Source organism: Cetorhinus maximus, chromosome 4, assembly GCF_964194155.1.
Source record: "Cetorhinus maximus chromosome 4, sCetMax3.hap1.1, whole genome shotgun sequence".
Lineage (NCBI taxonomy): Eukaryota > Metazoa > Chordata > Chondrichthyes > Lamniformes > Cetorhinidae > Cetorhinus > Cetorhinus maximus.
The window spans coordinates 166,272,916-166,296,435 of NC_135882.1; the positions used below are offsets into that span (position 1 = coordinate 166,272,916).

General features: G+C 45.1%; 1 protein-coding gene across 1 annotated transcript in view; it reads right to left on the reverse strand.

Annotated features, from left to right (window-relative positions):
- Window positions 1–23,520, reverse strand: part of LOC144680018 (cadherin-7-like) — an 86,246-nt gene that overhangs the window by 36,278 nt on the left and 26,448 nt on the right. The window contains exons 4-6 of the mRNA XM_078541101.1: window positions 16,402–16,569; window positions 7,365–7,552; window positions 1,676–1,929 (exon numbers count right to left, since the gene is read on the reverse strand). Coding sequence (XP_078397227.1) covers window positions 1,676–1,929; window positions 7,365–7,552; window positions 16,402–16,569 — 610 coding nt within the window. The remainder of the gene's footprint in view (window positions 1–1,675; window positions 1,930–7,364; window positions 7,553–16,401; window positions 16,570–23,520) is intronic.

Below are 23,520 nucleotides of genomic sequence, written 5' to 3' on the forward strand. Positions count from 1 at the left end.
TGTCACGAGACAAGACACTGGGTGCAGTGTCACAAGAAGTTCAACGACCTCACGGGGTGGCCAAGGTCATCAAATTACCAATTATTCCACAGTTGGCTCTTATCATTAGCTTTTCCCTTGTGTAACAGATAGTTGTTGAACAATTTATGTCCTTTGTGGCATATTTTGGAGACGTCTCTAAGGCATGTGTCCTCCTGCTGTTGCCTGGCCTTATTTCATATTAAATGGGCTGCATTTCGTGCTCAGCGCTGAAGCAATGGTGCTCATGGCTGACTTCGAGGAAGGCTGCCCACAAAGATCTAGCAATCTCTGATACATGGATTTCCTCTTTCCCAATATCAGTTTGAATCTGGCACTCAAGTCTAGGCGGTCTCCAGGTATCCAGCAACAGTGATGTCATCAAGTAGATTAAGGAGCCAATCGCATTGACGTATTCTAACAGACAGCAAACCTGGAAATAAAAACTTCTTCACTTTTAATTTGATTTTTTTGTAGATAACAAAAAAAAAATGATTGGGGCATAAACATAGGATTAAGATAGAAGATACAATATCATAAAGAAACTTGTAAAAATTATTTAAAAACTATGTGGAATTTCTTATGCTAATGGAGAAATTTGACATGTAAAACTGCTCTTTCAGGTCAGAGTGGCTGTTTAGCAGTAATTACAACTTTTTTCTAACGTTAAAATTGTTGTTACACCTCATTCAACTAGTGTAACTTTCTCTAGAGTTTTTACTGTGAAACTAAAAACCAAAGAGCGGAAATTCTCATCAGTTCAGTGATTTCTAATTGATTGCACGGGTGGTGGGGGGGGACCTCAGCAGCGCCCCCTGCCTGGAGGAGCAGAGGGATCACCGACAGAAACTTCTGGATTGTCACTTTTGACTGCGCATGTCTGGACTCCAGAAGTTGCTGTCAGTTTCACATGAGTAATGGCGGTGAACACTACCGGCTTCACCATCATTCCCACTGCGGAATCCGGGCCAATTATCTTCACTTTGGGCTTTTGGCTCCTCTACCTACAAACCCACACCCTACCTAGTGTGCATCCTTGAGTCATACTTGGAATTTCACAAGCAGCTCTACCTGTTCCATCACTGCTCACTTAAATCCCCAGGACAAGCTGAAAATGATGTATAATTTGACTTGCTATGGTGTGCTCACAGTTATCAGCAGAAGGCTGGTGCACACTCTGGAAAAAAAAACACCTAATATTACTGTCTTGTTTGCTTTAATATTGACAGCCGAATTCTATTGATTTGGAGAGATAGGTTTGACACATTACACCTGAATAGGCTTACACAAGCAGCAGATAATGCCAGAAGAATTGAAATATGAGGAGAAACATCAGTCCAATCATGTCAGTCATGAATAAGCAATGAGACACTTGGAAGTCAATCACTTTTAGTGAAAATTTTGAAAGCCCATTAAGCATAACGTGAAAACTAATAATGGTGCCCACTTTGGCCGTTCAGCTGTTCTTACCAACCATTCTCACCGATTTGAATTTTTTATATTGTTTAAAGTAACTTAATAGCATGGTTTAAGTAGGCAATCTACTTTCTGTTCTCAGAGCGGCAGCAGGGTATTGCAATCAGTGCAGGGTGGAAGAGAAGTTTCCACACTGTTTAACAGAATTGGCAATCAACTCTGCAGTTTAAGCATCGCCTACCTGATTGAATTGTTTGCTGCATCTGGGTCCCTTGCTGTCACCTCCCCGACAAAGGCGCCAGCGTCTCTGTTTTCTCGGAGCTTGAAAATGTATTCGGGAGCGATAAAGAGTGGCGGCTCATCGACGTCGTGCACATTGATTTTGACATTTGTGACATCTTTAAACGGTCCGAGGTTGAGGAGTCGGGGGTCAATGTATTTGTTGATTGCCTCCACTCTGATTCTAAATCTCCTCTTGCTCTCATAGTCCAGTAGCTGCAGCAAAGCACAGACACAATTCTGCTCTCCATTACTCATTACTGGCTCAAAAGGCGTTAGGCTGTTGATCAGCCCCTGTGCTCCAAGACAAATCGCTTGCCACTAACCTGATTAATCAGTAGCTGCACATTTAGACTTTTAATGAGTTTTGTCCTTTTTTTAAAAATTAATCCTCAGAGTGTGGGGTGAGGCTGGCATTTATTGATCATCCCGAGTTACCCCGGTATGCAATACAGCTGAGTGGCTTGCTAGGCCGCATTGGGAGGCGGTTAACAGTCAATCACATTGGCCTGGGACTGGAGTCACATATTGTCCCTGACCAGGTAAGGATGGCAGGTTTCCTTCCCCTTTTTCACACTAGTTCAGCAGCTCCACGGTCACGTTTTCTGATACCAGCTTTGTTTTTTTTTAATATCATAACGTTGAATTCAAATTACTGAGCTGTTCCACTTCTTGACGCACGTGAAAATGAACAAAATTCACGTCAACTGTTCTGGGCAGATTTGAGCGACAGGCATCTCATACCAGGAAGCCAGGCATATAATTGCTGGACTGCTAGACTGGATAGAGCTCCTTTCACTTCTCCCACCCTCTCATCGCATTCACTCACATATCAGGAGGAGGCCCACAATTAACATTAATTTTTCCCTTGATGAATGTCAGGTTGGGGGAGGTGCCAGTACAGTAGGGGAGTGTCCATGCTATCTTAACCTGGCTGGTGCCAGAGCCCAACGCCTATGTAAATATGTCACGGGTTCTCACCTCTCCCCACTTGGTACATGCACTCAATTTAATTACACTGTTCAAAGGTGCACAACCCACTGAGCCACGTCTGTGCAGGCAATGCTGCTATGTTGATTAAATTCTTTACAGTAGCTGGGTAAATAAATGGTCAAGATTGTGATTGAAGCTTTTAAAGGTGAATTATAGACATTGATCAGATACTCACTGGAATGTTTCATACTTGAATATTTGATGGAGAAACCATTTTCGGTGGCGTCGGTGGGGAGGGTGGTGGTCAGTAACTTGAGAAGACAGATTTACCATAACTGGCAAAAGAACCAGAGGGTGAGATAAGGGAGCTTTTTTTGTGATGCAGTGTGTTGTAATGATCTGGAGGGCACTGCCTTAAAGGACAGTGAAAGTAGATTGGATAGCAACTTTCAAAAGAGAATTGGATAAGCATTTGGCAAGGAGGACACTGAGGTAAAAGAAGGGGAGTGTGGTGGATTGAATAACCCTTTCAAAGAGCCAGCACAGGAATAATGAACAGAATGGTCACCTTTCTATGGATTTGATGATTCCATGATGACACTGTGGCACAGGAAGCCAAAAGGGATGTAGCGGTAGTGGGGGGCAGTATAATGAGGGGGATTGACACTGTTCTCTGTAGCAAAGAGCAACAGCCCTGACAGCTGTGTTGCCTGCCCGGTGCCAAGGTTTGGGACATTTCCTCAGGGCTGAAGGGGAACCTACAGTGGGAAGGGGAGAATCCAATTGTCGTAGTCCATGTAGGTACCAATGACATAGGCAAGATGAGGGAGGCCCTGCATAGTCAGTATTAAGAACTAGGCACCAAATTAAGAAGCGGGACCTCAAAGGTAATACTTTCTGGATTACTAACTGAGCCACGTGCAAAGTGGCACTGCCCAAATAAGATTAGAGAGACGAATGCGTGGCACAAAGGCTGGTGTGGCAGAAGTGGGTTCTGGTACCCAACCTGGCACTGGCACGAGTACTGGGGAAAGTGGGATCTGTACCGTTGGGACGATCCACACCTGGACCATGCTGGGGCTGCTTTCCTCGCGAGTTGCATAACTAGGGAAGTATGGAGGGTTTTAAACTGAACAGTGGGGCGCAAGAGATCAAATTCAGGAAGATGTGGAAAACCCAAAGATTGGAGACAAGGCAAGAAAGAAAGGTACTAATATGGGAAATGATAAACAGACTGTGACAGGAAGGGACAGAGAGTTCAAATCTAAGAGTAAATCAGCAGATAAGGCTAGACGCTACAAAAACAATGAAAGGGCAAAACTAAAGGCTCAGCATCTAAACAAACGTAGCATTTGAAACAAACCAGATGAACTGATAGTGCAAATAGAAATAAATAAGTATGATCTGATAGCCATTACAAAGACATGGCTACAGGGTTGACATAGATTGGGACCTGAATATTGAAGGGTATGTGACAATGAGGAAGGGCAGGAAGTTAGGAAAAGGTGAAGGGGTAGTTCTGTTAATTAATGCTGATATTAGCACATCAGAGAGGGATGACCTAGGTTCAGGAAACCAGGATGTAGAAGTGGTTTGGGTTGAGATGAGAAATAATAAAGGCAAAAGTCACTTGTGGGAGTAATGTACAGGCCCCCTAATTGTAACTACATGGTAGGACAGAGTATAAAGAAAGAGATAATGGGAGTTTGTCAGAAAGGTATCATGATAATCATGGGGGCTTTTACTCCACATACAGACCGGAAAAATCATCTGGGCAAAGGTACTGTAGATGAAGAATTCATAGAATGTTTACGGGATAGTTTCTTAGAACAGCATATTCTGGAGCCAACCAGGGAGCAGGCTGTACCAGGCCTGGCATTGTGCAACAACATAGGATTAATTCATAACCCCCTTGGTAGCAGCGATCCTAATATGATTGAACTTTACATCCAGTTCGAGGGGGAGAAGAGTGGATTCAAGACTAGTATTTTAAACTTAAATAAGGTCAATAATGAGGACATGAGAGCAGAGCTAGCTAAAGTGAACTGGCAAGTGAGGTTAAGTGAGAGGTCATTAGAGATGCAGTGGCAGACATTTAAAGGGATATTTCAGAATACACAGAATAGATACATTCCAACGAGAAAGAAAAATTCCAAGGGGAGGGTCCATCATCTGTGGTTGACTAAGAAAGTTAAAGACAGTATCAAACTTAAAGAAAAAGCGCATAACTGCACAAAGACTGGTGGCAGGTCTGAAGATTGGACAGAATATAAAAAACAGCAAAGAGTGTCAAAAGATTAATAAGGAGAGAAAAATTAGAGTACGTGAGAAAGCTAGCTAGAAATATAAAGATGGATAGTAAGAGTTTCTATGGATACTTAAATAAGAAAGGAGTTAAAGTGAGCATTGTCCTATAGAAAGTGAGCCTGGGGAATTAATAATGGAAAGTAAGGAGATGGCAGATGAGTTCAACAGGTATTTTGCATCGGTCATCACTGTAGAGGATACAAGTAACACCCCAGATATAGTTTTAAATCAGGAAATGGAAGGAAGGGAGGAACTCAGGAAAATTACAATCACCAGGGAAGTGATACTTAGCAAATTGTTGGAGCTGTGGGCTGACAAATCCTTGGGTCCTAATGGACTTCATCCTAGAGTCTTGAATGAAGTGACCAGTGAGATAGTTGATGCGTTGGTTTTAATTTTTCAAAATTCCCTAGACTCGGGGAAGGTTCCATCCATGGAAGGTAGCAAATATAACTCCATTATTCAAAAAGGAAGGGAGACAGAAAGCAGGAACCTACAGGCTATTTAGACTAACATCTATCGTAGGAAAAATGTTTGAAGATATTATTAAAGCTGTTATAGCAGGGCACTTAGAAAAATTCAAGGCAATCAGGCAGAGTCAACATGGTTTTGTGAAAATCATGTTTAACCAATTTATTGGAATCCTTTGAAGGAGTCAAATGTGCTGTGGATAAAGGGGAACCAGTGGATGTACTTTACTCAGATTTCCAGAAGGCATTTGATAAAGTGCCACATCAAAGCTTATTATGGAATATAAAGGCTCATGGTGTAGGGGGCAACATATTGGCATGGATAGAAGACTGGCTGGCTAACAGCAAACAGAGAGTAGGCATAAATGGTTTTTTTTTCTGGCTGGCAGGATGTGACGAGTGGTGTGCCACAGGGATCAGTGCTGGGGCCTCAACTTTTTACAATTTATATAAATAACTTGGATGAAGGGACCAAATGTATGGTTGCTAAATTCCCTGATGACACAAAGATAGGTAAGAAAGTAAGTTGTGAAGAGAATAAAGGAGGCTGCAAAAGGATGGCAGGTTAGATGAGCGGGCAGAGATCTGGCAAATGAAGTATAATGTGGAAAAATGCAGAAGGTTGTCCGTTTTGGAAGGATGAATGAAAAAGAAGCATATTATCTAAATGCTGATATGCAGGGTTTGGAGATGCAGAGAGGTCTGGGTGTCTTAGTGCATGAATCGCAAAAGGCTAATATGCAGGTACAGTAAGAAATTAGGAAAGCTAACAGAATGTTATCAGTTATTATGAGGGGAATTGATTACAAAAGTAGGGAGGTTATGTTTCAGTTGTACAGGGCACTGATGAAACCACATCTCGTGTATTGTGTACAGTACTGGTCTCCTTATTTAAGGGACAATGTAAATGCATTAGAAGCAGTTCAGAGGTTTACTAGATTAATACCAGGAATGGGTGGGTTGTCTTATGAGGAAAGGCTGGACAGGTTAGGCTTGTATTTACTGGAGTTTAGAAGAGTAAGAGGTGACTTGATCGAAACCTTTAAGATCCTGAGGGGTCTTGACAGGGTGGATGTGGAGACGATGTTTCCTCTTCTGGGAGAACCTAGAACTAAGGTCACTGTTTAAAAATAAGCGGTCGCTCATTTAAAACAGAGAAGAGGAAAAGTTTTTTTCTCTAAGAGGGTCATGAGTCTTTGGAACCCTCTTCCTCAAAAGGCAGTGGAGGTGGGGTCTTTGAATATTTTTAAGGCAGAGCTAGATAGATTTTTGATTAACAAGGGGGTGAAAGGTTATCGGGGATAGGCAGGAATGTGGGGGTTGAGGTTACAATCAGATCAGTCATGACCTTACTGAAGGGCGCAGCAGGTTTGAAGGGCCGAGTGGCCTATTTCGTATGTTGTATGTATATAAATAGAAGCTTGAGTAGGCCATTCAACCTTTTGAGCCTGCTCTGTCATTCATTAAGATCATGGCTGATTGGCGAGCTCAGCTTCACCTTCCTGCACTATTCCCATATCCCTTAATCCCCTCTGTATCCAAAATAATTGATCAATCACCCAATTGTTCCTGAATCACTGGCTTTCTGGACATATCGAATTCATCAAAAACGTTTGAGCCGATGTGGCAAAGTCCCAAGTCAGCCAAGTTACACTTTTCCCTGGTTCGATGATTTAGGTCCATACTTTACTGAAGTGTTTGAGTGAGCTTTTAACATGAACTCAAGCCACTGGTCAAGGGTCAAGGTTAATCAGCTGCTTTAGTTTTCTTTGGTTTAAGTTTTGGTTATCAGTGTTTATCTAATTTTACACAGGTTATGATATCAACAAAGCCTAATACGTTTACTACAAGATGAAGAGAGAAGCTGAACTGCTCAAACTCTCATTTCTAAAAGGGATAGATGCAGAAAAAGAAAATGCCGGAATAATCCTTAAACCCGACCTTTTTCAATATGATGACGCCTTCCTGGGTCTCACTATCTGTAAGTATGCCAAATGAATCTGAACCATCTCCAGCTTCGACCGTGTAGTTCATTTCTGCGTTTTGCCCAATATCAACATCCGTCGCCATTATCCTCCCGACAGTGGACCCAATATTGCCTGACTCTGGCACATGGAAATGGTACAGCTCTGGAAGGAAAGATGATGAAGAAAAGTGTGACTCATCCTCAGCAGTGTGCGTTACTGGGAACATGTCATGTATCAGACCAATAAGCAAACACAAACGAATTAAATTCAATTAGCTTCTTAACATGCACTAATTAGAAAATAAGGAGAAGGTAGTCAATTTGTAGTTTTAGGATCCATTTTAGGGCATTAATGATAGCCGTGCTGCAATTGCAGAGCAAACAGCTCCCAGTTCAATTAAAGACACAGGACCACACTGTGACAATATCAGGGAAGAGTTTCTGCTTTGGGTGCAATCAGGAGATTGCATCCAAAATGCCTCAGAAATGGTGCTGGCTAGGTTACAGTTCAAGTTTCTGCTAAAATATGTTTATATACTCATGAACAGAAAATCTTCCATGAACAGCAGAATTGAACATAACCATTTATTTTTTTTCTTTCCATTAAAAACTATTCCTCGTAATGTATTTAAGGGTTTTAACCCAGTCAAGTTTTATTGACACAGCTGGAAAAGGTTTATCAGTACAACAGTGCATTTTTAGCAAGTGTAGCCAGTCCTCCAGTGACTAACTTTTTTTTATTTGTACATGGGATGTGCATCGTTGGCTAGACCTGGATTTTTTGCCCATCCCTAATTTCCCTTGAGAAGGCTGAGTTGCCTTCTTGAATGCCTGCAATCCATGTGGTGTAGGTACACCCTCAGTGCTGTTAGGGAGCGAGTTCCAGGATTTTAACCCAGCGACAGTGAAGGAATAGCAATATATTTCGAACTCAGGATGGTGAGTGACTTGGAGGGGAACTTACAGGCGGTGGTGTTCCCCACGTATCTGCTGCCTTTGTCCTTTGAGGTGGTAGAGGTTGTGGATTTGGCAGGGGCTGTTGATAGAGCCTTGGTGAGTTGCTGCAGTGCATCTTGTATAAGGTACACACTGATGCCACTGAGTGCTGATGGTGGAGGACGTGAACGTTCAAGGTGATAGGTGGGATGCCAATCAAACAGGCTGCTTTTTTCTGGATGGTGTCGAGCTTCTTGAGTGTTGTTGGAGCTGCACTCATCCAGACAAGTGGAGAGTATCCCATCAGACACCTGACTTGTGACTTGTAGGTGGTGGACAGACTTTGGGGAGTCAGGAAGTGAGTTATTCATCGCAGAATTCCGAGCCTCTGACCTGCTCTAGCGGCCACAGTATTTATATGGTTGGTCCAGTTCAGCTTCTGGTCAATGGTAAGCCCCAGGATATTGATAGTGGGGGATTCAGTCATGGTAATGCCATTGAATGTCAAGAGGAGACAATTAGATTCTCTCTTGTTGGAGATGGTTATTGCCTCACACTTGCGTGATGTGATTGTCAATTGCAAGCTGATTTAAGGTCACTGAAAATGATTTTAAAAAACTATGCTGAACTGCCGGCGAAAACTAGTCAGTTTCATAGTCAACTAAACAGTTATTTTAACCTGCCAGGCTACGGACCAGGTTCTGCAAAGTAGGATTAAAATGAACTGCTAGTTTCTTTTTTCTCCCTTTTTTGGCTGACGCAGACACGATGGGCTGAATGGCCTCTTCCTGCACTGTGATGTTTCTATGGGTCTATGGTTCAATCGGTGGAGTTCACAATGTCATCCTGGAGGGTGTCGACAGCTTTGTAGGCTGATCCGGGCGAAATGAATCTTGGGCCAGGGTGAAAGATTATGGAAAACATGGGTGCGTGTGGTTTTGAGTTTCCTGATTTAAAAAGAAATGATTTTGTGGGATTGCCCAAGAGAAAGTGGCGGTGAGCTGCTTGGTTTGGCCAACTTCGCCCAGATTGTGCTGATGTAAGTGAAGCTAATGAGCAAAAACCCTGCCCCCTAGCCTTTAATTACCAAATGCATTTTGGCATCTTTCTCCATGACTTTCCTTGACTTCATTGGTATCTGCTGAAAAAAACCGGTAACTAGTTCGGAGGCTGAGCACGAATGAAATAGGCCCCTTCACCCTCGGAAGTGCCGACTGATGCTGGTGATACAAACACCACAAGTTGCCTGCAGCACCCTCAGTAGCTCGCGCAAGTGGCATTAGGCTTGACGGAGAGTGCTGACAGCCCATTTGATCACCAAGAGCATTACAGAGGAGCTAACACTTTGCCCGTCTCACACCCAAACACATGCACTTCCCCGTAACAACATCGAATATTTCTTTTCCCTTTCTACTCGCTGCTCCAGCTGGCTGGAGCCTATTTTTGAGCTCCAGCTATCGGTGCCATGAATCTTATGCAGTGCTCTGTCAATTGGAGGCCCAGAGACATGCTACAATTTACTCACATGATTAGCCCCATTGAGATGAAAATATGATGCTTCAATTTGCCTGACTATGCTGTGAGCGGAGGTTCATGTGCTGATAATGGTTGACACTTGTTTTGATTGCGCAGGATCGGACCAGTTTTTGGCTCAGCTGCTCTGTAAGACACTTCAGAGGTAATGGGTCATCAACAGGAATGCGACTGAGATGATGATGAGGGATTCTGCTGGGCTGCATCGGGAGAAGTTGTTTTCATCGGCAACCAGAAGAGACTAATTTCAGATATTGGGCAAATATGTCACCCCTGGAGCCTGGGGCAAAATTTTTATCTCGGCGTGTGGGCGCCAAGAGTAAAATGACACGCGTTGACATCAGACGAGCACCCCGACATCAACACACAGTTGCGCAATGTTTAGTGCGCCAGGCGCCCGCCAACACTTAAAGGGCCTATTAAGGACACTAAATGGAGTAGAATTTTTTGCTGCCCATCCAACCTTTCGTTGGGCGGGCAGATGAACAGGCCAAGTGGCCTTTGGACTTTTTAGACAACCTCATCCACGGGTGGGATGAGGTTTTCCAAAGCAAATAAAAATAAAATGAAAAATTTAACACTTAATTAATAACATGTCCCTGCTCATGTGACTCTGTCACATGAGGGGACATGTTTTATAACATTTTAAAGTTTTTTGTTGTTATTTTTAAACTCTTCATGTCCCTGAGACAGCTCCGTGCCTCAGGGAGATTTCCAAGCGCCCACTTGCGCCCATGCTTGAAGTTTGCCCTCACCCTCCTCCCCTGCCCGTGCAGACAACGCTGAGCACTGCCGCTTGCGTTTCACGTTGAGCGGGCCTTAATCAGCCCACTAGCGTGAAATCGCCTTCCGGCCTGGATCGCGAGCGGGCAGTCAGCTTCCCGATCGCCCCCGCCCGCCCCCGCTGAGCCTGCCCCGACAAGGACAAAGTTCTGCCCCTGGAAACAGTTCCCCCAAGAGATGCAAGGACCTCAGGCGAGCACGGCAGGTGAGTGGCACCTCAATTTCAGGTGTCAAGCCTTTCACTCTGAGCTCTCCTGCATAGCTAGAGGGCAAGGGATGCCAAAAAATTTGGAGGGAGGGTGTGAGGGGTGAAGTACCCATCACCTTCTCACTGCCATGGTATTCTGCCAGTGGCGGGGAAGATGGAAGATGGCTCTCTTGCCCAAAGGCCAATTAAGGCCCTTTTCCTGCTGCTGCTAGAATCCTACCAGTGATGGTGGAACCATCGCTATGTGTTGATGCTGCCTGGGGAACCCTGGTGGCGCCCCCAGTGGGCTCAGGGGGGGTCCCTCCTACTTGGACACCCTGTGACTCCCTTAATGGCACTGGCTGTCGCTGCAGCAGCACTACACCCCCAGCCCTTACAAACCCTCCCCCCCCCACCCCCATATCCCACAGCAGGACCTACCTGACTGGCCCTGGTGACTCTGATCCCACTTAGCTTGCTGTGAGGGTGGCGTTCCTCACTCTGTCCCCTCAAGCTGAGTGCAGCCCCAGCGGTGGCTGCCACTCCCCGCCAGCCCTCTGATTGGTCAGCAGTTCTCGGTGGCGGGCTCGAGTCCTTAACAAGGATGGGAGCCCTGGCGGTAACTCATTAGCTGCCAGAATGGGGGATGGTGCCCGAGGCGGGGTGGCCCCCAGCCCTCCAGGCCATCGTCGGGGCCAGCGACACCCCAACAAGACCCAGCCCCTCTGTAACTAGCCCATCTGCCCTCTGGAACTGCACGTGGCTGAGGAGAAGGAAGTTACAGCTCATGCTGGTGCTGCTCTTCCCTCTGTTATTCATGATAATACTACTCTTGCTCCTAATCAGAGGTCTGAAGTTGAGCTGCACAAGTTGATCCCATGCTGTTTGAAACCTGGGAGCAGAGAAGATCAGGTCAAAATGAGTGAAGTCCAAGGGTGGTGAAATGACTTCCAAAACATTGGAAATAACATGGGAAGCAATGAGACCTGACTCCCTGAACAGGTTCTGTGAGTACAAGCCTTTCAGATGGGCAGCAGCTGTTTCACTGTTGTTACGGACAGGTAGGGCGCAGGGGTCCGTTCAAATAGCATTATTTTTTCCCCTCACCACCTGCCCATAAACAGGACGTTGTTTTGATCTGTATCCTTTTCAATAAGTGGCAGCCTATTTCCCAACACCTCGGTTTTTGGGTGATCCAATTCCTACTGATAACCCCGCAGCAAACTCGAGGTAGGATGAACTCAAAAAGGTTAGTTTATTGCACACATTCGAAAACCGTGGAAAGGAGGGTCTGCAAGGTCTCCCTCCACACAGAGAGGGTTAGAGAAAAGAAGGGTTTACAGTACAGAGTCTGCAGATAAAATAAGTATTGGTTCATGTAAGGTTCAGAGTATGGAATCAAAGTCCCATGAGGAATTCCTTCACAGACGTCCGCGGGGTGAAAATCGATGGTCTTCGATTCACTTTTCCAGTGGTGTTGACTTCACAAGATGAAAAGGGCATGCAGAGGTTGTAGGAAATAGTACAGAACTTTCAGCAGAGGCCAGGTAGATGGGGTCAATTGTCCATCCTGGCAAGAGTTGCTTCTTGTGGCCTTCCAGTCAGATATTATAGCAGCAGACCGGACTTGCAGCCCAGGAAGGCAATGGTAACTCATTCAACAAAGCAGCATCGTAGGTCATGTGACCTTACCTCTCCACAATATCTGCAACAAAGGATGTTTATCCGGGGTCTGGAAATTGGCTTTGTGTTCCAGGCTGATAGCGTCTCAGGCATTATGGGTTGAAAGAGGTGCTAATTGTTGAGGGTCTGGTGTTTGGGAAGTCATTGTCTCCATAGACTCTTTGACTCTGCTGGCAGACCTGGTTTATTACATACAAAAGGCCTTCGTTTAGCTCCCTTTGAAGTTGGGCTGTGCAGTCCCCAGGTGGTCTGTTAGTAGCTTCTCAGAAATAATGAGCTCTGGCATTTCCAAAATTGTGAAGTGGCTTCTTTTTTTCTGGTGACTCATAGACAATAACTCATCGACATGGGGTCAGCCATCTTAATGGCCTTTGTTCAGCCAAAAGGTCCAGTTTAAAATTAAGAAATAGCAATGAGGATACATTTTCATAAACATACAGAGTGTTACGTTCTGTTCCGTCACACTGTTTAAAGACTTCCATGGCTGTCAGTTTCGTTGAACAATGGCTCCTCGCTGTGCTCTCACTGTCTTGCCCCTAATGAGCTCCCACAGCTTGGTAGACCTGTCGCTGTCTGTTGTTGTGGCCGTAAGATATTGTAAGACTGTTATGTTTTAAACTGTCTCTTTTAAGTTAAGGTAAAAACAGAATGCCCTGCAATGTGAGATGGTATGAAGTTGTACTGAACTCTGCCTGGTGAAAGGCCCATGTGACTAGGTTGCCATGGGGACAGGGAGGCCCAGGTCAAGGCTTCTTGAATGTCAGGTGGGAGCTTTAACACTGGAGACCAAGGAGAAGGCAGCTGTTCTTGCTGCTTGCAGTCTCCCAGACCCTCAGATAGTAAAGAGAGGGATAGAGAAAATAAATATTTACAGCACAGAGACTACAGAGAAATGAGATATTGTTTCATGTGGGCTCCAGAGTTCAGAATCAAAGTCCAATGAGATATTCCTTCATGGAGATTGATGGGCGGTACTGGATAATTCACGTCTCCAGTGATGCTGACTTTGCACAATGAGATAGGCATGTAGAGATGAATCAGTTTTGTAGGTGATTGTACCAAATTTCCAGCAGAAGCAGCGTAGATGGGAACCAGGTATTCTACCTGAGCAGAGCTCCTTGTCTGTGAGGTTGCTAGTTAGATGGTAAACAGCAGACTGAGCTATGCAGCTCAGCAAGTCAATATTACTTGCTTCACAAGCCTGAGGCCCATGTCACATGACTCCCACCTCTCCACCATGTCTTTGACAAAGGATGCATATACATCTCTGGATTCCAAAGACTATTAAATGTCTCAGCTATTAGAAATTGAAAGGAAGGTTTTGGGGCCTTTGTCTTAGCAAATTATCCATCTCCTGTTGGCCAGTCTGGGTTATTAAATGCAGTTGGCCTTTTTACAGCTTTCTTTGAAGTTGGGCAGTACAGTCCATAGGTGGTCATTAGTGTCTCCTCAGAGATAACGAGGTGCGAGTTTTCCTGAAATTGCCATGTAGCTTATTTTGTTCAGGGTTCACAGACAGGCATGGATTCAGCCATTTTAAAGGCCTATACTCAGTTTTAAAATTTTAGAAATAGCAATCAGCATATTTATATATATATATTATAAAAATATACACTGTGAGGTCTTAATCCTTCACACCGGCCCTAATGGTATTCAATGATGAGCGTCCACAACCATCTGGGGTAGAGAATTCTAAAGATTCACAACCCTTTGACTGAAGTAATTTCTCCTTATCTCAGTCTTAAACGATCAGCCCCTTATCCCGCGACTGTGGCCCCTTGTTTTAGATTCCTGACCAACAGGAGGCAATCCCTCACCTCCTGCCCTGTCAAGTCCCTTCAGAATTTTGTATATTGCGATGAGATCACCTCGCATTCAACTAAACTCCAGAGAATGCTGACACAATTTAACCAGCCTCTCATCATAGGACAACCCCCTCATCCCAGGGACCAATCAAGTGAACCTTCGCTGTACCTCCTCCAATTGCAAGTGTATCCTTCCGTAAATATGGAGAGCCAAACTGCGCACGATATTCCAGATGTGGTCTCACCAAAACCCTTCTTCATTCCTGTATTTCAATCCCCTTGCAAAAGGAATAGAAAGATACTCTTATAGAGTGTGATGTAGAAGCTTGGGAGGCGTATCGAGTGGAGCATAATTATTGGCATGATCCTATTGAACACAATAGCCTTTTTTCTGTGCTGGAGTTCGCATGTAATCTATGTAACTACCACCTCTAATAATGTAATAATGGTTCAATAGGATGTTTTGTATTTAAAGTTGCAGTTATACTGAAACCAGAAAGAAGCTCAAGAAATGGGCCTGGAAGCAGCCATACATACTCTTTAAGATCTCAGATCAGCAACCTTTCCTCCCAAGTAATAAACGCGTGTTTGATGCCATACTGGTGCTTAACAAAACGCTGCAAAACAAGTGGGCCATTAGCTATTTGTTTTATGTACTGAGCATTTAATGGGTTTCCAAATGTTTATATTCCCTCTACGTGCTGGGTTTCCTGTGTTAACTGTGCCTCAGTGTGATTATCACTCTGTTCCTCTCAACCCACCACATTATCAAGTTTATCTCATCCTTTTTTTCACTTGCAGTGGAGTTGCCATCTGCTGCAAGCTCAAGGGAAATAAAACTAATAGTGAGTTTAAATGGGGGGTGGTGGTGGTGGTGGGTTGGCAGGGGGGGTGGAGGTGGAAACAAGCTTGCACCCATGGATTTTCAGATGAACGCAAAGCACTTATGTGGCACAGCGTGTGGACTGAGGTGAGCACCTCATGATTTAAGATTATAATACTAATTACACAGCCGGTGGCTGGAAGCAGAAGTTATTTCCAGTGGATTGGGAATGAGTAACATTGAGGGAGGTGAGTGCGACAGATTAAAATTTAACCCACTGAATTGGAAGAAGGGACGGACTCTGGAAAGGGAGCTCCGATGTTTATACAGAGGATAATGATGACCTTTGGTGGGTGATTCACCTCCTGACACCCCAAAACCTTCCCAACATCTACAAGGCACAAGTCAGGAGAGTGATCGAATACTCTCCACTTGCCCGGATGAATGCAAGCTCCAACAGCACTCAAGAAGCTTGACACCATCCAGGGCAAAGCAGTTTGCTTGTTCAGCACCCCATCCACCACCTTCAACATTCACTGCCTCCACCACTGGCACACAGTGGCAGCAGTGTGTACCATCTACAAGACACCATGCCCACACCTTCCCGACTTGGAATTATATCGTTGTCCCTTCACTGCCGCTGAGTCAAAGTCCTGGAGCTCCCTCCCTAACAGCGCTGTGGGTGTACCTACACCATGTGGACTGCAGCGGCTCAAGGAGGACAGCTCACCACCAGCTTTCATAAAGGCAATTAGGAATGGGCAACAAACGCTGGCCTTGTCAGCAATGCTCACATCCCCTGAACGAGTGAAAAGAAACTCGGCGTAGAATGGGGAAAGGAGAACCTGAAATCCTCTCGGTGTTAGTCACTCAGTTCCAGAACGAACATTTACCAACCAGCAGGGGGTAAGAAATGATGACCCAAATCTCCATATTGATTGAAGAACTAAAGAAGAACCCTCAGCTTAGAGATATGTGTGTGATATATCTATGTTAGAGATACGATGGGAACTGTATATAATAGTCAGGGCTGAGAAGACTCTGGGATGGTCTCCAAGTCCCTGAATTATTTATCTCATTTTTTTTTAGGTTGACAGATTGCCACTCCAGGTGGCCTTTGAGAACAAGTTTCACTGTATGTTTGAAAAAGCAGTTATGCTTACAAGTATATGCTAATGGTTCCAGGAAGACATTATGCCTTGTCTTCAATATTTATAACTTTTATGATAATGAGAATTCCCGTTGAGCTGGAAGTTACTCACTGTGCTGGAATTTTGGTCTGTTGTCATTAACATCAGACAAGGTGATGGTCACAGTCGTTGTCGCTGAGTGACCTCCCTTTAGTCCAGCCATGTCCTTAGCCTCTATAATAACCACATGCTGGTCTTTGGCCTCCCTGTCCATGTTCGGTAAAGCAATGCGGATAACTCCTGCAGAACACATTCCCACTTAGTTAAACAAAAAAAGAACACATTCTTGTACAGCGAGTTAGTCTAGAGCTCACTCAACAACAAACAAGAAAAGAATTTCCGACTGGTCCTGTTATCTTGGATAAAGTCATAGTCACAATTTGGAAGGATTTCCCCACGGGATAATGCGTGAGAATCACCAAAAGGCAGTTTCTGCTTGGGTGAGGAATTTATGGCTCATTCGTTTCCATGAAATGACATTTCAGCTATCTAAATCAGGTCAAACCTCCTTTATTGAATACTTCTATCTGGGGCACATAAAACATGACAAAATGTATGTCAGTCCTAACTGAAACATGGACATCCTTTTTTTTTTACTTTGCAGACTAAATATTTCCTTTTCTACTGAGGTAATTGTCCGTTCCAGGCTTGTTTCATGAAATGAAAGTTTGATAATCACTGACTTCCCCTTGTGCGTTTGGGTTGACTTAGCCAATGGCTGTGAGAGTGAACCATTAAATAATCTAGGCCCAGAGTCTCCTGCCTGGGCACAAACCAATCATTAGGCCTATGACCGCACCCATTCCCGTACCTTTTCTCCCAAGGCCACATTAATCTCAAATTTGCCCCAATTCACACACGGCCGGGGGTAAGACTGGGCATCAGTTTGCGTCTTCGTCCAGCGTGGTTTGAATGTAGGTGGAACAAAAACAACAGGTCCTCTGGGTGCTTTTGTGTAGGATTTTAAATGTGGGAGCAAAAGAATATTTCCTTTCGAGCGAGGCTTTCAGTTCACCAACAGTAAGAGAGATCTTCATTTTCTCAAACCTCTTACCCCTCACAGATGAGGGTTTCAGAGGGGAAGGCTGTGAGGAACAGCACTTTCAGCTTCATGGACAATGATCTTTAGGTTCTCCCAGACAAGGTAAAGAAGGACATGCATTTTTATATAGCATCTTCTTTGACTTCAGGATGTCCCAAAATGCTTTACAGCCATTGCAGTGCCTTTGAAGTATAATCACTGTTTGTGCACAGCAAGCTCCCACAAACAGAAATGTGATATTGGCCAAATAAACAGTTTTACTGATGCTGGTTGAGGGATTAAAAGTAATGACCAGGACGATTCCCTCTGATTTTCTTCAAAATAGCGGGTCTACCTGAGAGGGCAGGCCTCAATTTAATCTCTCACCTGAAAGCCGGAGCCTCCAATAGTGATGCATTTCCCCAGTACTGCCTGGGGAGTCAGCCTCAATGCAGCCACAACTTCCTGACTCAGGGGCCTGGTTGCTACCAACTGAACCACCGCCAACATGGCCTCTGATGCCCAGAAGGGAGCCAAGGACTGGTGAATTAGTGCAGAGTGACTCAATGGCTGCTGGCCTAAAGAGGTTCCTGTTGGAGGAGCAAGAGGACTTTGGTCAGTAACAGGTGGCTTCCTGCAGGTATGACTTCTGTGGGTCCTGCAATGTTCTGCGCCAATAGGCCATTTAAGCATTGCTCAGGCTGCATTGAGACACCCAGCACATCCCATAGCAGGGGTTAGTGAGGGGGAAGACAGGGAGTCCGCCTCGAAGGAAACTCAAGCTTCTGCAGACTAGAGACTTCCCAGTCCCTGCGAGCAGATGGTCAGGCCTTAGCTGGAGTATTGTGGCCAATTTTGGGTACTGTCCTTTATATAGGGATGTTAAGGCCTTAATGATGGTGCAAAGGAGCTTTACCAAGATTTTGTCAGGGATGAGGACATTCAGTTTTGTGGAAAGACAGGGGAAGCTTAGGACAGAGAGAGTTGAGGAGAGCGTTTATAAAGTTGTTCACAATTATGTGGGGTTTTGATAAGAGGAGAATGTTTCCACTGATGGGAAAGTCAGGAACAGTGGGCACAGGTTTGAGGTAATTGGCAAAAGAGCCAGAGGCGTGATGAGACTTTTTTTTATCAGAACGCATTACCTGAAAGAGCAGTGGAAGCAGATTCAGTAGTAACTTGCAACAGGGAATTGGATAAATACTTGAAAAGGGCAACATTTGAATGACCAGGGAGAAAGGAAGCGGGATTAGTGGATGGTTCTTTCGAAGAGACAGCACACACACAATGGGCCAAATGACATTAAATTATATTAATTCTGTGAAATTAAGATACAAAAGCTGGCAAGAGACTGGAAACAACTTGAAGGCTGACTGCTGATCCTGTGCTTTTGCACATGTGTTGCTGCCAGAGAGTGAATTGCGAAGGTGCCCATTGTTTCCCGTCAGCAAGGGACCATTGCACCAGCTGTCTGAAGCCTTCCTGGTGCCCACCCCAACTGTGCATCAAATCCAGACTTAATCACATCTTGTATTTCAGGTTCCCAAAACCTCAGCAGCAGGATATTTCTCGAAAGATGGCTCGATCGTGTTAGCTGCCCTCCCCTTGGCAGGTTTCCCTGGCAAGTGCCACAAATGTTACCGGCTGCCCAATAGCAGCCTGCAGAGCAGCCAACTGTTACTCTTCGACCTGGTTGGTAGGATTGGCAAAACTCTCTTTACCGCCTTGTATCAAATTCCACAGCGAGACAGCTAAGTGGTTCACTCATTCATGACCTGCCCTGAAATGCTATGATTACAGCTCGTTCTTATGGCCTGGGTCACATTGTCTGTAAGGGCAGGTGGAAGCAGATTCAGTAGTAACCTTCAATAGGGGATTGGAGATCAAAAGGGAAAAAAAAAATTCGCAGGGCGGCGCAGAGGGAGAAGGGAGAGTGGGAATAATTGCATTGCTCTTTCAAAGAGCTGGTACAGGAATGATTGACTGAATGACCTTTCTCTGTGTTACGCCAGTTCATGAGTCTATGATCTGATGACCCCATGGGGTTCAGAAGCAGCAAGTGGGCCTATTGATTTTCTGTCAAAGAACAGAGTGCAAACTTTCGAGATTCTCTTTTCCTCAACAATAAGCAACATCTCACTGCATGGCTTTCTCCAACTCACTGACAGGAGTGGAGATCTCTGAGAGAGCAAAGTTCATAGACTGAGGTTCCAATGAAAGCGATTCCTCTTCTAATCTCTCATCTGTGCCTTTGTTTGCTCTTGACTTGACTATTCCAACACACTCCTGGCTGCTCTCCCAAATTCTATCCTCTGTAAACTTGAGATCAACCGAAACTCTGTTTCCCATGTCTTAATTTGCAGCAAATCCTATTCCCCTACCACCCCTGTGCTCATTGATCTACGCTGGCTTCCGCTCCAGCAGCTTCTAGATTTTAAAATTCTCCCTCGTGTTTTCAAATCCCCCCATGGCCTTGGCCCTCTCTATCTCTATAGTCTTCTGAAGCTCCACAATACCCCGAGATATCTGCGCTCTTGGAATTCTGTTCTCTTGTGCATTTCCAATTATAATTGTTCCACCATTGGTGGCTGTGCCTTCAGTTACCTTGGTCTCAAGCACTGGAACTGCCTCCCTACACCTCTCTACCTCTCTACCTCGCTTTCCTCCATCAGGACATTTCCAAGAATGTCCCTTTGACCAAGCTTTTGGTCATCTGACCTAATATCTCCTTATGCGCTCCTGTGTCATGCTTTGTTTTATAATGCTGCTGGGGGACCCCTTGGCATGTTTCCTCACATTAAAGGTGCTATAGAAAAGCAAGTTGTTGTTGCCACAAGTGAAAGGAGGCCTAGCAGCACAGGGTAGTGCCCCTGCCTCTGTGCCAGAAGCTCTGGGTTCAAGTCCCACTCCCAGGACTTGATGGCCAAGAAAGGTGAGTTCACAATGCAGCCAAACAGACATCAACTTGTTAATCCTTTCAATGTGCCCAATTGCAGGTGGTAAGAGTGGGAGAGATTCCAGGTCGGCCATGCGACAGAAAGAAATTGGAGCCTCTACCATCACTAATCATAGCTCTGGACTATAACATGCGTGGAAAAGTTGATGTTGCCACAGTAACCTTCGATAAGGTACTGCTCAATAGGTCAGATAAAGGCTGATGGGGGCAGTATTTTGGGATCGGCAAGAGCGGTCGGGAAGCCGACCGCCGTCTGTGATTGGACCGTGACCGCGGTTTCACGCTGGTGGGCCAATTAAAGCCCGCCCAGCTGGAAACGCACGCTGCAGCGCTCAGTGCTGCCTGTGTGTGTGTGGGGGCGGTGTGGGAGGAGGGTGAGCACACAAGTTCGTGCCTGCGCACGAGCGCGCGCAATGAAAGCTCCCTGAGGCACAGAGCTGCCTCGCGGATACGGAGATTTAAAAAATAAACAAATAAATCATTTCAAAATGTTGAAAAAATATGCCCCCTCACGTGACTCTGTCATATGTGCCGGGCCATGGTATTAATGAAATGTTAAAATTTGAATTTAACTTTCATTGCTGTTGGAAACCACATCCCGCAGGTGGGTGAGGTTTCCTAAAAAAACCCAAAGGCCTTTTCGCCTGCCCGCCATCCATAAGTTTGGGCAGGCAGCGAAAAAATTTCATTTAATTGGTGCTTTAGTGGCCTTACTAGGCCTTTTAATTGTTGGTGGGTGCGCTCCCGACTCCAGCACGTGCCCGCTGACCGAAATATTGCGCAATGATGTGGGGACGCTCACCCGATGTCATCACGTGTCATTTTACGCTCGTTCGGGTCTGGCATGCGCCCACCCGACGAGTGAAAAATTCTGGCCATGGATTTGGAGGTAAGGTATTAGCATGGATATAGAGTTAGTTAATGGATGGAAAGCAAAGAGCGGGCATAAACAGGACGTTTCCAAGTTGGCAGGCAATGAAGAGTTGGAGTGCTGCGAGGATCAGTGCTCGGACCTCAGCTATTTACAATCTATGTTAATGACTTAGGTGAAGTGACAGAGTAACGTATCAAAGTTCGCTAAGTGGAAAGGTAAGCTGTGTGGAGGTCACTGAGAGGCTGTAAAGAGGTATAGACAGGTGAGGTAAGCGGGCAACAAGATGGCAGATGAAGTATAATACGGGGAAATGTGAAGTTATTCACTTTGGTGGTAAAAAATAAAAAAAATAATATTTTTTAAAAGGTGGGAAATGTGTAAGTGTCGATGTTCAAAGAGACAAAAACAAAAAGTGCTGGAAAAACTCAGCAGGTCTGACAGCATCTGTGGAGAGAAAGACAGAATTAACGTTTCGAGTCCGTATGACTCTTCAGAACTAAAGAGAAGTAAACATATGGTGAAATGTATACTGTTTAAGGGGGGGTGGGACAGGTGAAGCTGGATAGAAGGCCAGCGATAGGTGGAGGCAAAGGAGAGATTGCAAAAGATGTCATTAAAAAAGGTCGAAGGGGTGTTGAGACAGTGGTGATACTGGCTAAAGGAGGTGTCTGAGGGGGCTCAATAGGGTGGCTGCTGAGAGATTGTTTCCATTGGTGGGGGGAATCTAGAACATGGGAGCACAGTCTGAGGATAAGGGACCGATCATTTAGGACTGAGATGTGGAGACATTACTTCATTCAAAGGGCTGTGAATCTTTGCAATTCTCTACCCAAAGGGTTGTGAATGACTCCTCATTGAATACATTTAAGGTTGGGTTAGACAAACATTTTGGTCTCTTAGGGAATTAAGGGATATGGGGAGCAGGCAGGAAAATGGAGTTGAAGCCCAGGATCAACTATTGTGGTGTTGAATGGCGGAGCAGGCTCAATGGGCACTATGGTCTATTCTTGCTCCTATTTTTTATGTTCTTATGTACTAACTCGGACTTCTTGGCAGGTGGTGGGTGGGGGGGGGTTGGTGGTGGTTGGGGGGTGGTGGGTGGGTGGGGGGGGGTTGCGGGGAGGGGCAGTTAGCTGCATGGCTGGTGTGGATCAGATTGGTGCCAACACCATGTGGTTCGGTCCCCATTCTGGCTGGGGTGGGTTCGGGACCAGCCCCCTTGCCCTATCTGTGGGGGAGGTGGTGGTGCTGTGCGTCAGCCCTGCCTTTGGGCAGAGAAATAAGGAAGAAATTAGTGGTAACTTTGGGAAAAGGGAAGATGGTAAGTGATGAGGAGATGGGCATTTTTACATATATTATTGTTGCCATGAGAGTACAGGGATATTCGTACTGATGTTGACATGGGTTCTTACCTACTGGCAGTGCCAATTGGAGAATTGGTGTTACAGTCTTTCAGCCATTAACGTTAATGTCAGTGGAATCATGGACAATGTATGTGCTACCATTGAACAAGGTCATCTTTGATGGTGCAGATGTAGAAAACTATTGCCGATTTCCTGTGTTCCCTGGTGAAGTGAGATTATAAGTGCCTGCAAGGGTGATTCCGGGGATGAAAGGATTTTCCTACGAGGAGAAACTGAGTAGAATGGGTCTACATTCTGGAGTTTAGATAATGAGAGGTGATTTCATTGAAATTCTTCAGGGGCTTGCCAGGATAGATGCTGGGGGGATGTTTCCCCTGGCTGGAGAAGGGATCATAGTCTCAGGATAAAGGGTCGGCCATTTCAGACTGAGATAAGGAGAAATTCCTTCACCCAGGGGTTTGCGAATCTTTAGAATTCTCTATCCCAGAGAGCCGAGGATGCTCAGTCATTGAGTAGAGTCAAGACAGAGATTAATAGACGTTTGGACTCTCAGTCAATCAAGTGATGTGTGTATCAAGCAGGAAAGCGGAGTTGCAGTAGAAAATCAGCCATGAACTTATTGTAGCATATATATTGGGACAAATGGTGGCATAGTGGTGCTGTCACTTGGCTAATAATCCCAGAGGTCCCAGGTTAATGTTCTGGGGACATGGGTTCAAATCTCACCATGGTAGCTGGTGGAATTGAAATTCAATTAATAAATTTGGTATATAAAGCTAGTCTCAGCAATGGTGAGCTATCATTGGTTATTATAAAAACCCATCTGGTTCGCTAATGTCCTTTAGGGTAAGGAAACCTGCCGTTCCTACCTGGTCTGGCCTTCATGTGACTCCAGTTAGGGATGGGCAGTAAATGTTGGCCTATTCAGCGACGCTCACATCCCATGAATGAATTTTTTTTAAAAAGACGTACAGCA